The sequence below is a fragment of the Gobio gobio genome, assembly GCF_949357685.1.
Source record: "Gobio gobio genome assembly, chromosome: 4".
In the NCBI taxonomy this organism is placed as follows: domain Eukaryota; kingdom Metazoa; phylum Chordata; class Actinopteri; order Cypriniformes; family Gobionidae; genus Gobio; species Gobio gobio.
Genome location: NC_137100.1, coordinates 5,406,336 through 5,429,637, shown reverse-complemented (window position 1 = coordinate 5,429,637; position 23,302 = coordinate 5,406,336). Strand labels below are relative to the sequence as shown.

The 23,302-nt window shown below is 38.3% G+C and overlaps 1 protein-coding gene across 7 annotated transcripts in view; it reads right to left on the bottom strand.

The window, feature by feature from the left end:
* Window positions 1–1,679: 1,679 nt before the first annotated feature.
* smtnb (smoothelin b) overlaps window positions 1,680–23,302 on the bottom strand; it is a 100,523-nt gene continuing 78,900 nt past the window's right edge. For 2 of the 7 annotated variants that reach the window (XM_079815451.1, XM_079815455.1), the window contains 9 exons: window positions 21,029–21,104; window positions 18,476–18,649; window positions 17,040–17,102; window positions 16,894–16,957; window positions 16,074–16,247; window positions 15,865–15,985; window positions 14,625–14,776; window positions 8,571–8,739; window positions 1,680–2,940 (listed from right to left, as the gene is read on the bottom strand). In XM_079815451.1, coding sequence (XP_079671577.1) covers window positions 8,592–8,739; window positions 14,625–14,776; window positions 15,865–15,985; window positions 16,074–16,247; window positions 16,894–16,957; window positions 17,040–17,102; window positions 18,476–18,649; window positions 21,029–21,104 — 972 coding nt within the window. In that variant the 3' untranslated portion in view covers window positions 1,680–2,940; window positions 8,571–8,591. Of the gene's footprint in view, window positions 2,941–8,570; window positions 8,740–14,624; window positions 14,777–15,864; window positions 15,986–16,073; window positions 16,248–16,893; window positions 16,958–17,039; window positions 17,103–18,475; window positions 18,650–20,849; window positions 20,883–21,028; window positions 21,105–23,302 lie in introns of all 7 variants that reach the window. The other 5 variants (XM_079815449.1, XM_079815452.1, XM_079815450.1 and 2 more) reach the window with 3 other exon arrangements.

Sequence of the window (23,302 nt, the reverse complement as noted above, 5' to 3'; positions counted from 1 at the left end):
ATATATATATATATATACAGTGAGGAAAATAAGTATTTGAACACCCTGCTATTTTGCAAGTTCTCCCTCTTGGAAATCATGGAGGGGTCTGAAATTGTCATCGTAGGTGCATGTCCACTGTGAGAGACATTATCTAAATAAAAAAAATCAAAAAGAAATCAAAATATATGATTTTTTAAGTATTTATTTGTATGATACAGCTGCAAATAAGTATTTGAACACCTTTCTATCAGCTAGAATTCTGACCCTCAAAGACCTGTTAGTCTGCCTTTAAAATGTCCACCTCCACTCCATTTATTATCCTAAATTAGATGCACCTGTTTGAGGTTGTTAGCTGAATAAAGACACCTGTCCACCCCATACAATCAGTAAGAATCCAACTACTAACATGGCCAAGACCAAAGAGCTGTCCAAAGACACTAGAGACAAAATTGTACACCTCCACAAGGCTGGAAAGGGCTACAGGGAAATTGCCAAGCAGCTTGGTGAAAAAAGGTCCACTGTTGGAGCAATCATTAGAAAATGAAAGAAGCTAAACATGACTGTCAATCTCCCTCGGACTGGGGCTCCATGCAAGATCTCACCTCGTGGGGTCTCAATGATCCTAAGAAAGGTGAGAAATCAGCCCAGAACTACACGGGAGGAGCTGGCCAATGACCTGAAAAGAGCTGGGACCACCGTTTCCAAGGTTACTGTTGGTAATACACTAAGACCTCATGGTTTGAAATCATGCATGGCACGGAAGGTTCCCCTGCTTAAACCAGCACATGTCCAGGCCCGTCTTAAGTTTGCCAATGACCATTTGGATGATCCAGAGGAGTCATGGGAGAAAGTCATGTGGTCAGATGAGACCAAAATAGAACTTTTTGGTCATAATTCCACTAAACGTGTTTGGAGGAAGAAGAATGATGAGTACCATCCCAAGAACACCATCCCTACTGTGAAGCATGGGGGTGGTAGCATCATGCTTTGGGGGTGTTTTTCTGCATATGGGACAGGGCGACTGCACTGTATTAAGGAGAGGATGACCGGGGCCATGTATTGCGAGATTTTGGGGAACAACCTCCTTCCCTCAGTTAGAGCATTGAAGATGGGTCGAGGCTGGGTCTTTCAACATGACAATGACCCGAAGCACACAGCCAGTATAACCAAGGAGTGGCTCTGTAAGAAGCATATCCAGGTTCTGGCGTGGCCTAGCCAGTCTCCAGACCTAAACCCAATAGAGAATCTTTGGAGGAGCTCAAACTCAGGCCAGAAACCTGACTGATCTAGAGAAGATCTGTGTGGAGGAGTGGGCCAAAATCCCTCCTGCAGTGCAAACCTGGTGGAAAACTACAGGAAACGTTTGACCTCTGTAATTGCAAACAAAGGCTACTGTACCAAATATTAACATTGATTTCCTCAGGTGTTCAAATACTTATTTGCAGCTGTATCAAACAAATAAATAGTTTTAAAAAATCATACTGTGATTGTGATTTCTGGATTTCTTTTTTAGATTATGTCTCTCACAGTGGACATGCACCTACAATGACTATTTCTCCATGATTTCTAAGTGGGAGAACTTGCAAAATAGCAGGGTGTTACAATACTTATTTTCCTCACTGTATATATATATATATATATGAATGTTTTGGATTTCCTATTTCAGCAAGTGCAATAAAGGACAAACACAATTTTTTGGTATAATTTATGGTTTTAATGATTACTATAAGAAACCATAGTGTAAGGAAATACTGAGTGAACAGTACAGAGTGTGTACAAACAATAACGTTCACCTTTGATTGTGAATTAATGCTAATTTGACCTACTGGTGCATCCTTCAAGTACCAAAGCACAGTCGCTCTTCTGGCGTGGCTGCAGTAGTTCGGTTATCGGCTTCATTAGTCCATGTTTTTCTCATTAAATTATGTGCAGTCATTAAAACAATTAACTAAATCCATCTTTAGAACCAAATATATAAACATCAATTGACCTTTTCAGATGCATTTACGACTAATACATTAAATTATTCTCAAATTGTCTCTACTCATACGCCGTTTAAATGACACTTCTTTATTGGCTGAAAGCCGTGTCGTAAAGATGTAGAAGCGAGACAGCTTTGTGTTTTAGGGACGTCATTGCTTCCAAATGAACTTCAGGAATATGAACGAATCCTTAAATACGCACCATCCACAAGTGCATCTATACATGCATGTAGCTTTGTTTGTGGTGTGTATCACTTCAAAATGAGCGTTTCCTTCTGACTAAGCAGGCGAAACGAACCCAAATGCTCGGTGTTCAGTGTAAAACCAAACGTTCAAATAGAAATATGAATAATTAGCTGAGTGACAAACACATTTCAGAACAGTTCATGAGCTGCATCTCGCGCTAAAGCAGTGAGATTAATGTTCTTGCAGCGTTTTTAAATAAACACAATATCGTATACAGGTGGAAACATAACAGTTTAAACAGAACTAAAACTTCAAGTAAACTTGTGAAAAAGCATGCAGGTCTGAGCTGCATTAACAGCAACAGTACCGTGGGACAGGTTTAAAAGCTTTTAAAACCAATCAACATAAAATAATGCTTCGTTTTTAGCATGAAAACTTAATTTAACTGGCAATTTTCTTCTCTTTTTACCATCAACAATTTACCTTTTTTAAGTTTAAAAGCACTATTCATAAAAAATACCCAACATCTTGTACGGGGGGAATTGTTTGGATCTGTCTGGAAAGTAAACACGTTGAAATGTAACAGGACGAGAATGGTTTTGATGAAAGCTTGAGTGTGGAGCATCAGAAGTCGGTGCTCTTCTGAGCCCGGCGGGCCAGCATCATCTCGTACTTGCGGAGATGGTGAACCAGCGACTGCACGTAAGTGAAGACACACTTGGAGTCTGGTTTCTTACCCATTATCATCATGTCCTCGACCTCCAGCAGGGGCATGCAATTAGCACAGGCCCTAATGTAAAGAGACAAAGACAGACAAATAACACAAGCGAAATGATTTCTAATGTGCTGTACATGTCTACTCTACTCCTGACCAACAGGGCGCAGCACTGCCATTTGAGACGGAGAGATTACTTTCATTCAGTACTAGTTAAAGCTGCAGTCCGTGACCTTTTGCGCTCTAGCGGTTGATAAACAGCGTGTTGCGGAAGAACATTGCAGCCGGAGCTACTTCTCTCTGTTTATATCTGTGGCGAGTCACGCAGGGACTGTGCTCCTCCGCAGCGCTTCCTACCAGACCGGCCTGAAATAGTCCCAATAAAAAACACTTATTATAAGTGTACCATAATGATTCAGGGTAAGACAAAACACAGTTTGGAAAATGGATTCATGTTGTACATTCTCATTATATCATTTTTGTATAAAAAGTTACGGACAGCAGCTTTCAGCTATAATAACAGCAATTACCACAGAAAAACATTTACATTTTCTTTGTGAAAAAAATTGATTTGTGTTAACAGAAATGCGCCTATAATGCAACGAGGCTGGAATAACACAGTTTTGAAACATTTTATGTGTTTAACGTGAGACTAGCAATTGGTTAAGTATAAACGGGTCAACAAAAAAAAACTGCTATTAGGAACCTTGTGGGGAAATTTTAAAAGAAAAAATTAAATAAAACTATATATAAAATGCATTATGAAGGTATTTATAATGTACATTTAATGCATCATATCTTTTCATAAATATTTGTACGCCAAACTTCATCTGAAACTGAGACATCTGAAATTGGTTGTTTGTCATGTGTTTTCATGCATTATACTTTCTATTATAACTTTAGTTACAATTATTCATTAAACTATACAATGCATTATAGGTGAATTACAAGGCATAAATAATGCATTTAAATACTTTAACAGTGCATTATATATAAAGGCTTTAGGTAAAGTGTTACCAAATACATTCTTCACTTAAAAACAGAAACCAAAAATATGCATATAGTTCATGAATGAAATATACTTTATTGTCCCATAAAGGGAAATTTTAGATGGACTTCATAGCCAGCATTGAACAGAACCTGATACATTATAAAATGTATAATGTATCAGGTTCTGTTCAATGCTGGCTATGAAGTCCATCTCAAATTTCCCTTTATGGGACAATAAAGTATATTTCATTCATGAACTATATGCATATTTTTGGTTTCTGTTTTTAAGTGAAGAATTTTCAGTGAAAATCAAAGATACAAAGTTATTAATAATATGCTTATCTTTCCCTTGCATTTTGTGAATAGGTCTACAAGAAAATATAGAGCCATTTTATATATTAGGAACCTTGCATAAATGTAATAGGGTGTTTGGAAATTTTCAAGAAAAAAATATATTAGTACGGTCAATAAAAGTTTGTGTTTACATAATATATGTGTGTACTGTGTATAATTATTATATATATATATAAAATTACACACACATGCATGTATATATTTAATATATTTCTTAAATATATACTTGTATGTGTGTGTATTCAAATATACATAATTATACACAGTACACACATGTAAACACTAACTTTTATTTTGGATGCGATTAATTGCAATGAATCGATTTGACAGCACTCAAATGTAAAACAAATATTCATATAGTTTGGTGAAAAAAAGTTCAATCAATGCATAGTATGAATGGCTCTACATGAAAATAAAATTCTATTTTTATGCGTTAGGAACCTTTATTTTATATTATGTTTTGTATAAATGCACATTTCTGTATTAAAACCCTTCAAAAATGCACCGCTCCATAGACTTCTATTATAAGTGCATTACTGTAATCAGACTTTTTTGCTCGTGTAAACAAAATGAGAGATTGTCTGTGGTAACCGACGCATGTTGTACTGAATTCTGAATCATTTATACTTTGCTACTTTTTAAATTCAAGTCTCTTGCAAAGGCAAAAGAGAAATCTTATGATAGCAAACATTTCACGTGCCAAGAACAAGCAAACAATACTGTTTGCTTCTGTTTTGTGTCCCATGTGCTCTTTAAAGTGCGAGCTAAACCGCCAGGCTTTGATTCTGTCGTCTTGTCTCCTCATTTTACACGTCTCTGAGCAGGACCATGTTTGGGCATCAGCGTCTTCGGTGCAGTTTGTCGTTTCATATGCTTTCCCTCCGTCAACCCAAGCTGGCAGACGCACAATATTTTGTTATGCTAATCATCAGACACTGATAAACAGCACGCTGAAGAAGCCCTTGTCATGGCGCGCGTGTGAGACCGAAAGGCCTTACCTTTTAAGCCGAATGTCTAGGTGAGGTAAAACTGAATCCAATGCTTACATGTTAACTTGCAGCTCCCTAGAAAGTATTTTGGCACACGATATAATATCAAACAAAAACCATCAACCCAAGTGGAATCTGTCAACAAATGATGCTAGACCTTTCTAAGAATTAATTATAATTTTGATACGTTTCCCCCCGTAATGCATATGAAATAAAACAGCTTTTATTAAAGGGATAGTCCACCCAAAAATGAAAATTAGCCCATAAATTTAGTCACCCTCAAGTCATCCGAGGTGTATATGACATTCTTCTTTCAGACGAATAAAATCTGAGTTATATTACAAAAGTCCAGGCTAATCCAAGCTTTATAATAGCAGTAATAGTTGCTCTGTTTTTGAAGTCCATAAGAAATGCATCTGTCCGTCAAATAACATCCCCACGTGGCTCTGGGGTGTTAATAAAGGCCTTCTGAAGCGAATCGATGCGTTTGTGTAAGAAAAATATCCATATTTAAACATTTTTTTAATTTTTTTCTATGGCTCTGCATCAGCCATCACTTCCGGCAAATAAGGTCAAAATGGCATGCTTTAATATGGATTTGTATGTCTGTGTGTTTTTACTCTCATTGCTCTCATACTCTAAAATATCCCCATTGACATGCATTATACGACTATCACACTGCAACGGTTGGAGTTTAAAATCTTCATTTGTGTTCTACTGAAGAAACAAAGACACCTACATCTTGGATGCCCTGGGGGTAAGCAGATAAACATTAAAATTTAGTTTTTGGGTGAACTATCCCTTTAAGTCTTTTTTCCAACGCAGTTTCCGTTGTAAATAGTGCAGCGCTTTTGAGATCTTCGGCAGCCGATGCTGTCCACGTGAGCACCACGACACTGCGTGTGATGACGCAGGAGCTGCATTGTATTTACAACGGAAACTCTCGTCGATCATAAATTTAAGGTTGTAATATCAAACAAACGATTTTAACGATTTTTAATTACCTTTCTGGGCCTTGAAAGTGTTATTTACATTGCTACGGAGAGGTCAGAGAGCTCTCGGATTTCATCAAAAATATTGTCATTTGTGTTCTGAAGATTGGTTTGGAATAGAGGATGGATACCCGACCCAAGCCCGATGGGACCCGTCGGTAACGGGTTTGGACAGATATTTAGAAATGATGTTCGGGTTCGGGTCGGGCTCGGTCACGTCAGCGCGATAAGGCATTGAACATTTGAAATTTAACACAGCTTATTATGTAGGTAGCCAATGGGCCAGTTTAACTTGATGCAAAGGTTTGTTTTTGTGATTAAAATAAATAAAAAATATTAACCTAACATCCATCTTCCTGTGTGCGGAAATTTGTTGACAACGCGCGTGTGCATATTGCATATTAAGCTACATGTGGCTAGCAGCGTAACTTCAGAGCCATCCAGAGTTCATGCAATCCTTTTTCTGCATAAAAACCTGGATTAGCCTAAACTTTGATGGATGGATTATGTAAAAATATCCCATGTTGCAGTTTAGTAGCCATACAGTTTTCGAGAAAAATGGTAAGTGATTTTCATTTCAATAAGCTGCATTTGTGTTCCGTTAATGTTTTGTTCTGTAAGCTTGGGCCATTTTTGGTAGACCTTTGTTCATTTAATTTCAAGAACAATTTTTATTGTTGTCAGCCACTTTAACATTGCAAATACACGTTTGTACATTAACACTGCACTGTGCTTACATACAGGTAAATCAAAATAATTAAATAATGATTCAATTCAAATGTGTTGTAAAGTTAAATTAAAACTGTACTGTACTTAAATGTAAAAAACAAACACTTTACTCAAATAAATATTAAATTCAAATGTCTGTTTTAACATTAATTTATTTCGTGATTCCTCTGCGTACCACTAAAGGCAGCCTGCGTACCACTAGTGGTTCTCGTACCACACTTTGAGAACCACTGGGCTATTTGATTGGGACTTGTGTTAACGTGTGCTTTGTTGCCCCGTGTGCGCGCTGATAGGCTCATCTATAAACATATCAGAATGCCTTCATACAGTTGCTTAATAAAAGCGGGCTTTCCACACAAACAAATGTACATATGTCATTAGAACAGAAAAAAAAAAAGATTTTAACTGTGTCAGGCTCGGACAAAAATATTTGAATGCCTGTCGGTCTCGGGTCGGGTTCGGTTACTGCTCTGTCGGTCTCGGGTCGGGTTCGGTTACTGCTCTGTCGGGCTCGGGTCGGGTTCGGTTACTGCTCTGTCGGTCTCGGGTCGGGTTCGGTTACTGCTCTGTCGGTCTCGGGTCGGGTTCGGTTACTGCTCTGTCGGTCTCGGGTCGGGTTCGGTTACTGCTCTGTCGGTCTCGGGTCGGGTTCGGTTACTGCTCTGTCGGTCTCGGGTCGGGTTCGGTTACTGCTCTGTCGGTCTCGGGTCGGGTTCGGTTACTGCTCTGTCGGGCTCGGGTCGGGTTCGGTTACTGCTCTGTCGGGCTCGGGTCGGGTTCGGTTACTGCTCTGTCGGGCTCAGGTCGGGTCGGGTTCGGTTACTGCTCTGTTGGACGCGGGCCGGGCTCGGACAGAAAAATGCCGCCCAATCCGCACTCTAGTTTGGAACGACAGAATTTTCATTTTTGGGTGAGCTATCCCTTTAGAAAGTCAAATGATTCGTTCCTGATCATGAATGAATCGGTTGAATCTCAATGACTTTAACCATCATTAACCGTGACTTGCTGCCACCTACTGGTGGTTTTAATTTTACATTTAAAGTATCTTTTCATGTTTTAAATCATTTCATATATTAACATTCAACGTTTCATATTCAAATCATTATGCATTTGTTGGTTATTCATTAATGTCCCTCTGAGCTGCACTAAACAGTCTAAAAGCATATAAATGCCACTTCAGACGCAGCTTCTGTGCGTCCTATTGCAAAGATGAATTATGTTGATACAGATTTAATTGGTAACAGCCTTATTGCATCTTATTATTCCAATTTAATTTATTGATTAAATGTAATAATTTGACGCAAAAGACGATAATGGTAAAAGGTAAAAATCCCTGTGATATATCGTCTAATTATGGTTATATAGAAAATATCGAGATATAATTTGTCAATATCGCACGCCCCTAGTTGTGCATAAGTATTTGATCATTTCAAGTAATGAAAATGGTTTAACTATAATAAACCTGCTCTCAGATCCAAATTAAGTGAAATATTTCAGAAAACCCCCCCGATATTTTCAGTATTGTGAATACTTTCAATGAATAGTTTCATCTAAAAGATAAAAGAATGTGTTTGTTCCATCATGTTCAGTTCAAATCCAGCCAGGATTGTCCGAGCTGCGTTTGTCCTCAAAGGTCTGATCTGGCTCTCACCGTTTGCTCTGAGTTCTGACCCTAGGAGGAGTTTTTGGTTTTGACCAAGCCCTTCTGCACCAATCCCCTGTAGAACTCCTGGAGGTACGTGTACACGCACTTCCAGTCCGGCTCCCGCATCCGCACCATATCCTCCACATCCAAAAGCTGCGGACAGTCGGCCAGCTTCCTACTCTCACGGCGGCGAGGCCACGGGGGGAAAGAGGAAGAAGAGGAGAGGACAGAGAAAGGACAGGTGGAGTGGGAAACACGAGGGCCAGTGAGGGGAGAGAAATGAGACACACAAGACAAAATCAAAAAAGCCACATTAAACTCTGTGATGACAGTGTTTTCATGCTTTACAATCACAACAAATACATGTGCAAAGACAAACAAAATCAAATAGAGCAACAATGCATCCATGTGGTGATCTCATTAGGCAAATGTGTCAGTGAACAAGAACATACAAGTATGGGGACAATAACGGCAATGCAACACGTAACCCTTCAGCTCCAGACAAACACGGTTTGTCTGACTGTAAAACAGCCTGTTGGGTGTCTGTAGAAGCTCAGTGAAGGCTCATGCTGGAGCAGTGGAGACTGCAATCTTTAAAGGCACACATCTGTTACTGCTCGTGAAAAAACAATACCACCCCAGATATTAGATAGACTTAAAAGGTGCAGTAAGCGATTTCTGAGAGACACACACCCAAACAAACACACCCTTTGTTGCTCCGCCCCTAAAATAACAAACACGCTATGCAACACATGCGACGACTAACAGCTGGTGCGCCAGACAGTTTGCACAAGTATGGATGAATGAGCTGTGATGCATTAGTTCTGTGAAACACAGCAAAACCTGCTACTCACGAACATCTGCATCCATTTTCAGGCCTTCACACTCTCTAACGCAGGACCTAATGCCAATGGGTAGTGACTTACCGGACATAAATATATTTTACCAGCCATTAAACTGTTCAAAATTGTAGATTCTCTATTCCTATCAGCTAAAACTAATAATGTTTTAAATGTATATTAACTAGGCTGGTAAAGACGAGCAACGGTAGTTTTCAGGTAGAGACATTGAATAAAGTAAATCAAATGTAAAATAACCATAGATTAATCCTTCAAAAGTTATTCAGGCAAGAGCAGCGAGTGTTTTTTTCTTTGTTCTTTTTTAAAATAAGAATATACACAGAATATAACAGGAATATTAGGCTGCTGTCACTTTAAGACAATGAACAGATCATATATACTGTTACACATGCTTTGTCTTTCGCGACTGTTTACGTTCACTCAAGCCATAACTGACTGTTCACTAGGAGATTGGCATTTTTTGACAATTTGGTGTGAATATGTGCATGAAATAGAGCTCTTTTCAGTCTGAGAAGCGGTTTTTCCCATCTACAGCTGATGCCCAACCTAAAACTGCTGGCAATGGTGGTGAATGAATCGCCAGTGCTCAGATACCTACAATTAAATATACAAATATTATTGTATCAAAACTACTACAAATATTATCAGCTATAATTATAGCACACCAAGTCTCTATAAACCGCGCGCGCGTGTGCGTGTGTGTGTGCGGATCCATACCTTAGACCAGGGTAATTCAAATCTTGCCCTGGAGGGCCAATGCGCTGCAGAGTTTAGCTCCAACCCTGATCAAACTCACCTACCTGTGATTTTCTAATGAACCTGAAGACATTGATTAGCATGTTCAGGTGTGTTTGATTAGGGTTGGAGCTAAACTCTGCAGCGCATTGGCCCTCCAGGGCAAGATTTGAAGAACCCTGCCTTAGACATACTGTCAGTCTCTGTTCAGGATCAACTGATTCACAGAAATTGGTGGTCTTCTATGTAATCTGTGGCTCCAGTATCGCTAGCAAAGCATCAAACTGAGCCACTGACATTCTAAAGTAAACTTCTGGTCTGGATAATCCCACAGCTCCTTGATAAGGAGGTGGAACTGGACCAATTATTTCCTCTTTCTTTTTCTCTTTTTAAGAAGAGAGAGGACAAAAAAATAATCCTCACTACTTGAAGACAGCATTTTGTATTGTTTTTGCATTTTTTTTTTCCGTAATGCATTCATTAATACGCATCGGACTCTTTCCATCTGAATTTTTCGGATCACGAATACAAAAAAACGCATGCGAAAATTTCGGACTCCGTGTGCAAAGGCCTTAAGGCTTTAACTTTAAATGCTGCGCTGGCCCGTCATCTGTCCTGAGCGCTGTTCATATATGTTCATGTTCCAACAATATTGCACTGTTAGAATGCATAAAAATGTTACTGGCCATCAGGTGATTGACTAGCCTGGCTCCGCCCTCCTACGTTCTTCCACTCAATTTTCATTTTCCTTCAGTTCTCCGTCTGGGATTGCAGTATATTCTCTGGTTTTCTCCGGTCAAATTTTAACCCGTCCAATCAGTGAACAGAGGGAGTGGCTGAGAACGATGACGTTGATGTCGTGCGCTAGTTTGAGATGACATAAGTCAAGACCAAACGTTAGCGATTGGTTATGGCAGATCCAGAGTGGCTCTGGGCAGATCCAATGGTTTTAAACCTCAAAAGAGTTCCCGCCTTCAAGGAAGTTAACGCTTGTCAATGGAGGGTGGCCAGACTCTCTGTACAAATGAAATGGACGAGAGTCTGGTAGGACCAGGCTAGTGATTGACCACATTTCATTTACTCGCCAACGGCGATTCTTCATGGCATTTGTCGCTTAAAGAGTGTTCATTTCAGGTCCTGCTCTAACATCTCTCCTAATAACAATATTAATGCGGGTTCTAAAGATCTTGCCTGATCGTAGCCCTTCTTTTTCCAATGATATTCCTCTGACCTTTTCTTCTTTGGTAATGTTTCAGTCTTTCTACAAATGTCCTGCATGCTCACGCTCTCTCTCTCCTCCCCCATCATGAGTGGACACGTCCCTTATTGCTGATTGGCTACAAGAGTTTTGCGGTGCTTGGTCTGGGATGCGTCTCCCAAAAGCAACAATGGTCGTTACCAACAATGGAACTTGTGACAATAGTGGACTAACTATGTTTTTTTGGGAAACATCCCTGATAGGTTCGATCCACTTTGTTTTTTCTCCTATTTTCATAGCTAGGATTATGTACAAAACACAATTATTTTCCCAACACACTTTTTTCAACTGTGTTTCTCAGAACGCTTACTGCACCTTTAAGGTGTTCTCAGACCTGTAGATTGTTTGCTTGGTTTCCAAACAGGGAATTAAATTGTTACTATATATTGCATTTTCTCTTTGGTTTGGTTTGCTTTCACAAGGCAACATTTCAAGATGCACCAAAATGTGCTTATGGAAGTCATAGGTGAGCTGCACGAAATGGGCTAAAAATCGAATTGAGAATTGTGACTGTGGTTTAAAATGCGATTTCATTTTTTTTTGTTGACGTTTTTCTTTGTAGGGCTGCACAATTTGGCCAAAATTGTATGATGATAAAATTGTATGATGATATATCAATATGGACATAATAATATATTATATATATATATATAAAATATATTATATATATATATAAAATATATTTTAAATAATTGTATTACTAAATAAATTGTAAGTAATTAAAAGAGTAAAAAAAAATATAATAATTATATTTTAAATAACAGCTGTAAAATTACAATACTAATATTTCTGGATTCCTTTTTTCAATTTTGTCTCATTAGTTAATGCATTAACTAACAATGAGCAATACATTTGTTACAGTGTTTATTAATCTTTGTTAACGTTAGTTAATAAACATACAATTGTTAATTGTTAGCTCATGCAAGCTCTGGTCCATTATATAATACATACACAACTATTGATGGGAATAATGTATATTAGCAAATGTTGCAATTATTCATTAACTAAGAATAATAAATGCTTTATTTCATATTTTCATGAACAAATGGAACCTTATTTTACCAAGAACAACCAGACTCGTGTGATTTGGCCGAGACGACTAAACGACTGAATCCACCTTGAGGTCAAACAGCACTAATGACTCGCAAACTGAAGCAATTACAGATGGTGCCTTTAATGATGATGACAGCCAGGGTAGTGAGATAAACCAGTGCTCACGGTCAGGTGAAGGAGAATGACATGAGGAAGTGTCTACTGGGATTACCTGGACACAGACCAGCCGGGTCAAAGGTAATGAAAGGGGAAGCAGGTTAAGGCCTATTCTCAGGTCACCAAACAATACTGACTTTGAGCAACGCTCTTCCGTTAGCAGACACTAGCCGAGCGTTCGGCTGGATGTTTCCCGTTTAGAAAGGAGCTTAAATGCATGAATGTTATGTTACTGGGAAATGGAAAAGGAAAGGAGCAGAGGAGAAATGCAAATAATCATTTCAAAAGCTAGTAATTAGGGTTTAGTTATTTAAGTGGACCTGACTCAAGGAAATGACAGCTATTAAAAGATGATTAATCTCAGAGGACTGGAGATGCAGATCAGATTAACTTGTTAATAGGTTCAGTTGTATTAAAACAAAACAAAAAGACAATGCAAGACGGATTATGAGCCATAACTGATGTTATATAGTTACAATACCATTCAAAAATTGAAGTCGGCACTATTTTTAATACTTTTATTCAGCAAGGAAGCATTCAATTGATCAAAAGTGACAGTAAAAACATTTTTAATGTTACAAAAGAACGCGGTCTCTAATCATAAATGTTTCTTGAGCAAATCCTCATATTAGAATGATTTCTGAAGGATCATGTGACACTAAAGACTGATGCTGAAAATTCAGCTTTGATCACAGGAAAAAATTACATTTTACAATATATTGCAAAAGAAAACAGTTATTTTAAACTATAATATTATTTCATAAAATTACTGTTTTTACTGTATTGATCAAATAAATGCAGCCTTGTTGAGCAAAAGAGACTTCTTTTAAAACCATTAAAACATCTTACCAGTCTTCTCCTGTGTTATTTGGAGTTTGACAGTAATAGAAATATGGGGCAATTCACTAAGAATCAATTGCATACACTGTCTGCATAGTTTCAAAATCTGATTCATAAAAAAAAAAACAAATATGCCTACAAAATGATTGCATGGCAATAGAGTATTTTTTCCATTCATTTCTCCAATAGGGATTTAAAAAAGGCTTGGTCAAAGTGTTATAAGTGCCATGAACCGATCCAACCAATACAAACTTTGATTGGAAGCAAGAAAATTGGACAAAAATACATTGACATAAGACTGTGTACTTAACAGCTTTCATGATGGAAAGAACTACAATCCCATGAAGCATTGCAAACAGCATAATCAAATTGGAGAAACTATTTGAAACAATGTAGGGAGACCAACTTGATTACGTCATTCACAGTGCTTCATGGGAGTGGGCGGAGCTAAAGAGATCTTTTGGCGATTTGTTTGCAGTGACTTAATAAATTAACAGACCATAAATTCTGCTATTAAGCACAATTCTAAAAAATAAGTTGAAATAATGCGGTTTGAATGCTTCAACAGAAGCAATTACCAGTGATTAACAACCTCATAGCTTACAGTAGGGCTGTCTTTAAAGGTTTACTAGTTATCGTTAAAAATCAATTTCCCTATGGAGAAAATGAATGGAGTTTTTCCTTTTATTCTCCTGCCGGTTCTGAGGGTGCAGCAGACCACCTCCACCTGGCAGATTTACTGTGATTGGACAGCATTACTCCACCACTGTGACATCCAGACAGCTTCAGCTCAAGATGCAGAAAGTGCATGTGACACGTCTGGATATTGGCCCGGTTATAAATGTCATTAATAATGTACACAAGCACTACTTGCATCAGGCCAATGTTTCTGAAATTCGGAGTGTTTTCTATTTTATGCAAATTGTCATCCAATGCAACAATTCATGTAAGAATGCATTTATGATCAGTGATACACATTTAGCATGAACTAAACACCTGATAAAGTTTGGCTGTGAACAATGTCAGAAGCTGCAACTGTTTAGTGAATTCGCCCCATAGTGCAAACATTCACAAATTGAATTGTATTCCTGCCGGGGCATTTAATGGCTCTTAATTCTTGCATGTATCTGATCATGTGATATGAGCGCATGGACTCACTCTGCTGTGCTGAAGGCCACCTCGAAGTTCTGCCTGCGGTTGTTGGGACTGAGGCTGGAGTAGTCGAAGGACTCTGGAAAGAAGTTATGCACCAGAGCACAGAACGCCATCCCGTCACTCCAGCTGGAGGAGAAGTTCTGGATGTCCACATTCTTCATGACATGTAGGAGAGAGAAAAAACATGGAGGCAGAGAGCAAAAGTTGGCAGTAAGAACGTACTCTTTCTCTTCAAAAGTTTGGGGTTGGTAAGATTTTCAAATTATTTTTGAAAGTCTGCATTTATTTGATCAAAACACTGTAAAAACAGTAATATTGTGAAATAGTGTTGTCAATAATGTCGATATGTATCTGAAGAGGTTCCAATACTCCGTTTCTGCTGTATCCATACACCGATACCACCTGTGCTTTCTCGCACTCAACTCTCTCTGACGGTGAATTGACACACACCGCCTACTCTCACTCACTCGTCTCATTCGCTCTGTGTTAGTAGTGCTTGTAATGCACATCATTTTACTGATTCCTGCAGGTTTCACATTCACACCAAAAGCGCATGCATTACTGATCTATAAGTGGCGCTCTAATAAAGTCGCCTCTCAAACAGCTCGCGAGTGGCAAATTTACTTCTTATTGCACTTAAATGGTCAAATAGACACACATTAGGTCACGGACACAGGTGAACACAGTCAGTTTTGAAATACGCATGTTGTGTATAGGGCTGTAATCAGATAAATATAAATAGAAAATCTTGGTCGACTGCTTCACATTTTTGTGGAAACCGTGACATCTTTTCTATTCTTTGTTGAATAAAAAGTTCAAAAGAACAAATATTTTGTAACTTAAATGTCTTTACTGTCACCTTTGATCAATTTAATGTGCCATTGATGAATAAATGTATTAATTTCTTTAAAAAAAAAAAAAATTCTTACTGACCCCAAACCTTTTAACGGTAGTGTAAGTATACAAATACACAAAAAAATAAGAATGAGAAATCAGAAACGAGTGAAACGAGTCTGTTCTTCACACAAAGCAATTGAGGCTTTATAATCGCACACTAATGCACTATTTTCCAAGTCTAGAACTGTTTTTAGGGCAGTTTTGTGGTGCTTTGTCGTCTTGACCTCACTCACTTTTTAATTGGAAGCACACGCTAAATAACTTCGATGGAGGAAAGAAGGTCCAAAATGCTTGAGGGTGAGCAAATGACGACTGTGGTTTTATTTTTCAGATTTTCTCCTGTTACCTCATAGGAACGGGTCTTGGATCTGCACCAGTCCAGCAGCATCTGTTTGATGGAGTTTGCGTTGGGCACACCAAAGCTTGTGGAGCGCTGCACCTTGTTTACTTGAGTAATTGCGGAGTTGCTGCAGGCAGAGAGAGAAATGTTGCTCAATGTGTGTTACTTCTTGTGAGCTAAATGAGCCTGAATGTGTCTGCAAACCATGCACTCACCCTCCAGAGCCTCCGGTGTTCTCAAGCTTCTCGATCATGGCTTTTCGCGCCTGTGCGGCAGATGTCTTGGGTAACGTCTGAGCCCTCGACAGCTCTGATCTCTCTGTCTGTCTGCGCTCAAGAGCTGATGATCTACTTGAGCTACGAGACGTGTTGTCCTCGCGGTCAAAAACACTAAAGGAAATAAAGAGACAGGGGAAAAAAGTAAGACAAAAGATCCCAATTATTATATAGTCATTTATATAAGGATTTATAGTCAGTGTGCTGCTTAATATTTTAGTTGAAACCATGATATATTCAGGATTCTTTGATGAATATCAAGTTTAAAAAAAAAATGGGTTACACTTTATTTTAAGGTGTCATTGTTACATTGTAATTATATATTTAAGTAATGAGTAATAATAATTAACACATACTTACTAGCGGTAGGCTTAGGGTTTGTTTTAGGGTTAGTTGCGTGTAATTATGCATAATTTACTGTTATTACTATGGTAATGTAACATATGTAACAAGGACACTGTAAAATTAAGTGTTACTAATTTTTGTAACATTGTAAATGTCTTTACTGTCACTTATGATATATCTAGTGCATCTATGATGAATAAAAGCATTCATTTCTTTTTAAAAACAACTTTTATTGACAAACCTTTGAACGGTAGTGTATGAAGGATGCGATCTGATTGTACGAGACATTACGTTAACTGCGTTATCTAACACCTGAATAGTTATTTTAAAAATGAACTTCATAATTGTGCACAATAAGACCAGGCCCAAAAAAGAAAAGTCATTTTTGAATTCATGTTGACTTTAAAACCCTCACCTTCCGACCTTCCTAGTGGACGTGGTGCTGGAGTAACTGTAGGATTTTGTTTGCACTGAGCCCTCTGAGATGAGAGAAGAGAGCGATTGATATGGGTGCTGATAGAAATTAAGACTACAAATACAAACAGAGCTCAATAAACTCACTGTCGGTCTTTTGAACATAGCTGGATTCCATGATAGTGCTGCGGGACGTCCTGCCGGTGTCATCTGCACACACAACCAATGACAGTGGGATGTAAAAGACAATTGGCATTCTTCAGAAATATTATTGATTTAACTGCACTGACACTATCGGATGAAAACAAAATTTGACCTGAATTGAGCTGGATAATGACACTAACTTTTCAACAGTTAATGAAGCGGATTGAACTAAACTGAGCTGAATGACAACACCATTGCCACCTTTAGAGCTGCTTTACAGCTGAATTTTACAATATTTAAAGGGTTAGTCCACCCAAAAATGAAAATTAGCCCATCATTTACTCACCCTCAAGTCATCCTAGGTGTATATGACATTAGTTATATAAAGTTATATAAAAAATGTCCAGGCTAATCCAAGCTTTATAATGACAGTAATAGTTGCTCTGTTTTTGAAGTCCATAAAAAATGCATCTGTCCGTCAAATAACTGCTCCACACGGCTCCTGGGAGGACTTCTGAAGCGAATCGATGCGTTTGCGCAAGATAAATATCCATATTTAAAACTTTATAAAGTAAAGTTCCGGCCGACCGCCTTCCCTGTTCAATTTATGGAAAAAGTCTTTAAAGGTCCGATCGAAAGACTAACACGACCAGGTCCGCTCGTCATGACGTCACGTACGCATCTTGAGTTTCACTTTCAGCTTTCAACACTTTTCCACGGAAGGCGGTCGGCTGGAACTTTACTTGATAAAGTTTTAAATATGGATATTTTGGTAACACTTACATTAGTTAACATTAGTTAACTACATTAGTTAACATGAACTAATAATGAACTGCACTTATAAAGTATTTATTTATCTTTATTAAGGTTAATTTCAACATTTACTAATACATCATTAAAATCTTGTTAACATTAGTTAATGCACTGTGAACTAACATGAACAAACCATGAACTGTAGGATTTTTATTAACTAATGTTAACTAACGCTGAACAGAGGTGTTGTTCACGGTTAGTTTATGTTAACTAATACAACCTTATTGTAAAGTGTTACCGATATTTTTCTTACACAAACGCATCGGGCAACATCGGGCTGTTTTTGAGCATCGACCGACTTTTTTCGGTGTGTTCCGCACCATTGGCTCTAGTTGGATGTCAATTTTTGGCCGATTCAACATGTAGAATCGGTGTTGGGTCGTCGGTAAGAGAGAGAACTCTGATTGGCTGTTCAGTTAAATGAATAACAGCAAAACAGCGAGCAAAGAAGTCAAAATGGTTGTTCTAATGTTATGTCATCTTACAGAGAGTTTCTGGGTGAATATTTTATTTGGGCAAATAGTTCTGTGGTGTTGGTTTGGTGTGTCCCTACCCTTACAAAACATAAACATAACAGGGGAAAGCATCAAATGAATCAAGAGATCACTACATTACTGCTGTGGTACCTGAGTGGGAAACACGATTGGTGATCTGGCTGGTAGTGGATCCGTCTGTGGACCGCTCGATCTTCTTCACCACCACTTCACTGGTGTCTGCACCCACCCGGCCTTTCTGAGTTTTCTCCACCCGCTGCTGTCGGAGCTCCTGCAGACGCAGATCTCGCTCCTTCTCTCTCTGGTCTGAGGACAACAGCGTCAGGATGATGTATGAAAGGAGGGAAGAACACATCAGTACTTCCAATGATCAATGCACAGGACTGTGTGTTCAGTAGGGATGCACCGAAATGAAAATTCTTGGCCGAAACCGAAAACCGAAAAAGAGGAAACCAAGGCCGAAAGCCGAAAACCGAAAGAAATTATGCCAAATATTAGTACCATTGCATTTGTGGCTATGACTGTGTACTAACTTTACTAAAATCAAGGCATTGCAATTGCATACATTAATATTAAAGTTTCAAAGAATAAATCAATTACAAGTTATGCCAATATTTATTTAGCACATTGCAACAATGCACAGTATAAAATAAAATTCAAACTAAAATGTTTAACTTGACCCCACTCATTTGTACATTAAATAATAATGTACAGGCCTACAGAAAGGTTTTTAAATGAAATGTTCTCTCATAAAAACAAAGTGCATTTAGGTCTAGTGCATTTAAAATTGTTCTCTGTAGGACTACAAGAAAGTGCATTCAGAACAAGTGCAACTGCTTAAAGATACATTTATTTTCTCTGTAGGCCTTTAACATAATAGTGTATCAAAACAAAGACTGCCATAGCCCATATGTTAACTGTAGAATAGGGGTGTAACGGTACACAAAACTGACGGTTCGGCACAGCAGTTTTACAAAATGGCTTTTTATTTATTTTTATTGGTTAACTGAAAAAAAAAAGTCTGTCCTTAAATGAATTAAATTATAACTAAAAGTTTATTGAATATATTGCTCTAAACTATATAGGGAGCCCTTACTTGCACATTAATATTAAAGGTTAAAAACAGAGCCCAAACTATTAGCCTAAATTCAGTTGCTATGTATTTTTAGGTCTAATAATCAACACTCAAATAACATCGTACACAAACATGTACACTTCACATAAGGCAGTTTTTGCAATAACTTCTAAATCTAATTATAAAATAGTTTTTTATCCAATTCGTTGTTGAAATATAATCATTTATACACAGTCAGTGTCTGTCATTTTATTTAAACATACATGAAATAATCAAGATATCATTAACAGGTTAAGTAAAATATAATGACTATAACGGCTAATATAGGTCATATATTTAGTGAAAGAGTTGATTTTTCTAGTGAACTAACAGCTGTGGACACTGAATGACTGCCTGAGGTAAATGATGCTAACGTTAACGTACATGACTGTTTAGTTTACAGCAGTTATATAGAGGTCTTTCCGCCGTTGAAACACTGACTGAGCGATTACACCACATATATACACATGACAGTAAGTTGTAATGTATCCTCAACACACCTTAGATGTTCATTCATGTTTATTCTTTAGGAAGAGATGATCGATCGCGCTCACAGATGATCGCGTTCACGCGCGCGCGCTGCCGCTAGATTGAAGTGTGTTCCGCGCTTAAAACATGCCCACTGTTAAAGATTGCGTTCGGTTTCACAGTGAAGTCTGGTCCTCTTCTCATCATGAGCTCTTCTCAACATGAGCTCTCGCTGTCAGTGCCTGTGCGTGGAGCAGACGTGGGTGTTTCTCAGATATACTGAAATACGTCCACACCGCGGACATGTTGCTTCAGACAAGCACGTGCAGGTCGCGGTTTCTGTTTGCGTCATCACAACATTTCGGCCATGTTGTTTCGGTGATAAAAGTCTTTCGGCCGAAAACCAAAAATGCACTTTTGGGGCATTTTCGGCCGAAATTTTTCGGTGGCCGAATATTCGGTGCATCCCTAGTGTTCAGGAAACCTTTTTGAAAACATTATTTTTGAAACTTTGGTGACAGAAACTACACAGGGGTGTGTGATATTTATTGTCTACGATATCACAAAATAGTATCATTCTCAACAAAAATATAGAAGATATATATTTGATGTCATATCACACACCCCTACACCTCAGATGAACATAGCACCATGTACACACATTTTATCAAGCAAACACAAATTTTATCAAGCAAACACAAAGCAAGCAGTACCATATGATTACAAACTAAATTCACTTTCATGCATGGTCAAACAACAATACAATGACAAATCACACGTGGCACTTGAGTGAATAAAAACACACCGTATCTCAAATACACACCAAATCTTTAGCCAATGAAGCTCTAACTGACCCTTGACTAAGGCCCTGGGCATTAGCAAGGGGTCAGTGGTGCAAACGCACACACAATCCAGAAACCCTACCCATTTCCTCCTGTGTGCATCCCAGCTTAGCCTCTGAGAGCAAAGAGGGAGAGAAACAGGGCTGAACCATAGGGAAGTGAAGACGACACACTGTCTAGAACTGATGCACTTTATATGTTGTCAGACACCCATCGGTATCTAGAGAGGAGAGCAAGAGATGAGTGCTGTACAATAATCACCTCGCTTTTTCTTTCGCAGTTCTCTCATTGCAGTCCTGATCATTTTCCTTTCTTCAAAATCTTTGCAATCGTCAAGCTGTAAAATCAAATGAAAAAACAAAACAAAATAACCCAAACAAATTAACAATAATATAATTATAAAGAATACTATCATACTGATATGCATTTCTTCAAGATGTCTTTGTCGATAAACAAATCAATGAATGTGAATTAATGAATCACGCACCACCAGGAACTTATTATTATCCAATATTAAAGGTCCCCTTCTTCGCGATTCCATTGTTCAAACTTTAGTTAGAGTGTAATGTTGCTGTTAGAGCATAAATAATACCTGTAAAATTATAAAGCTCAAAGTTCAATGCCAAGCGAGATATTTTATTTAACAGAAGTTCCCTTTCAAAGCCTACAGCGAACGGCTGGCTTGGACTACATCCTGGTACTTCCTTCTTTAATTACGTCAGTAGAGCAGTAGAACAGACTAACCTCCGCCCACAAAGAAACGCGAAAAAGGGGGCGCGGTCTTGTTGCTGTCCCACGTGGAGAAGCGGACGGTCGCGTGGAGAAAAGGAACTGTTGCGTTGAGTGTGTTTATCGCCATGTCATCGAGACGCTGTTATTTTCATCCAGGAGTCAAATCACCTTTGTTTGGCTTTCCCAGGGACGCTGTAGAGATTATTGAACGCATACATCTCTCCGTTAAGAGGCGTGACCTTTCCAACGTGCGCTAAGCTGCTGTCAAATTACAACACAGGAACCGCTTTCACGTGCGCTAAGCTGTGGTCGAATCACAGCACAGGAACCGCTTGCACAATCAGAACTCGTTACGTATTTCTGAAGGAGGGACTTCATAGCACAAGGAAATCACCAGCCGTTTTTAGGACAGTGGAAACAGCGATACACAGATAAGTAAATTGTGTGAAAAATACTGTTTTTTTACACGCGAAACATGAACACATGTTATATTGCACACTGTAAACACAATCAAAGCTTCAAAAAAACACGAAGAACGGGACCTTTAATATATATAATAATATCAATATAATTAATATATATCAAAGAGAGATCAGGAAAATTATGTGGAGAAGAGGAATGTTGCTTGCCAAATTTAAACTCGTCACAAACTAGTCAAATTTATGTGCATAGTGCTTTTCACAATAAACATAAGTTTCAAAGCAGCTTTACAGAAAGTCTTACTGTTATGTTAATAATGCCTTAACGTTGTGCAAGATTTAGGGTTGGGCGATATGATTTTACATCTACTGTAGCTTTATTGTATTTACAGAATAGTGTTGTCTATCAGTGCTGCAGACACATGGGTACACGTCTGAGCGTTCATAGACAAGTACGATATTTAAATATTGGTTGGTTTTGTTCTATTAAGAGATTTAAAGGAACAGTTCACTCAAATTAAACATTTTCCATTATTTACTTGGTTCTTGCTGCTTTCCGAGATTGTGAACTAAACGGTATCGCAGTCGTGCATCACAGAGCTGGACCAAGGCAAACATATATATATATTTTTATTAGTGTTGTGGCTTTTTCTTTGGGTTGTGGCTTGTTTTCGTTGTGTTGTGGCTTTTTTTCCGTTGTGTTGTGGCTTGATTTTGATGTGTTGTGGCTTGATTTATTAGTGTTGTGGCTTGATTAATTTGTGTTGTGGCTTGATTTATTTGTGTTGTGGCTTTTTCGTTGTGTTGTGGCTTGATTTATAAGTGTTGTGGCTTTTTCGATGTGTTGTGGCTTGATTTCGATGTGTTGTGGCTTGATTTATTAGTGTTGTGGCTTGATTTATTTGTGTTGTGGCTTTTTCGTTGTGTTGTGGCTTGATTTATTAGTGTTGTGGCTTTTTCGATGTGTTGTGGCTTATTTGTTGTGTTGTGGCTTGATTTATTAGTGTTGTGGCTTTTTCGTTGTGTTGTGGCTTGATTCCGTTGGTTTGTGGCTTGATTTATTAGTGTTGTGGCTTGTTTTCGTTGTGTTGTGGCTTGATATATTAGTGCTGTGGCTTGTTTTCGCTGTGTTGTGGCTTGATTTATTAGTGTTGTGGCTTGTTTTCGTTGTGTTGTGGCTTTTTCGTTGTGTTGTGGCTTGATTTATTAGTGTTGTGGCTTTTTCGTTGTGTTGTGGCTTGATTTATTAGTGTTGTGGCTTTTTCGTTGTGTTGTGGCTTGATTCCGTTGGTTTGTGGCTTGATTTATTAGTGTTGTGGCTTGTTTTCGTTGTGTTGTGGCTTGATTCCGTTGGTTTGTGGCTTGATTTATTAGTGTTGTGGCT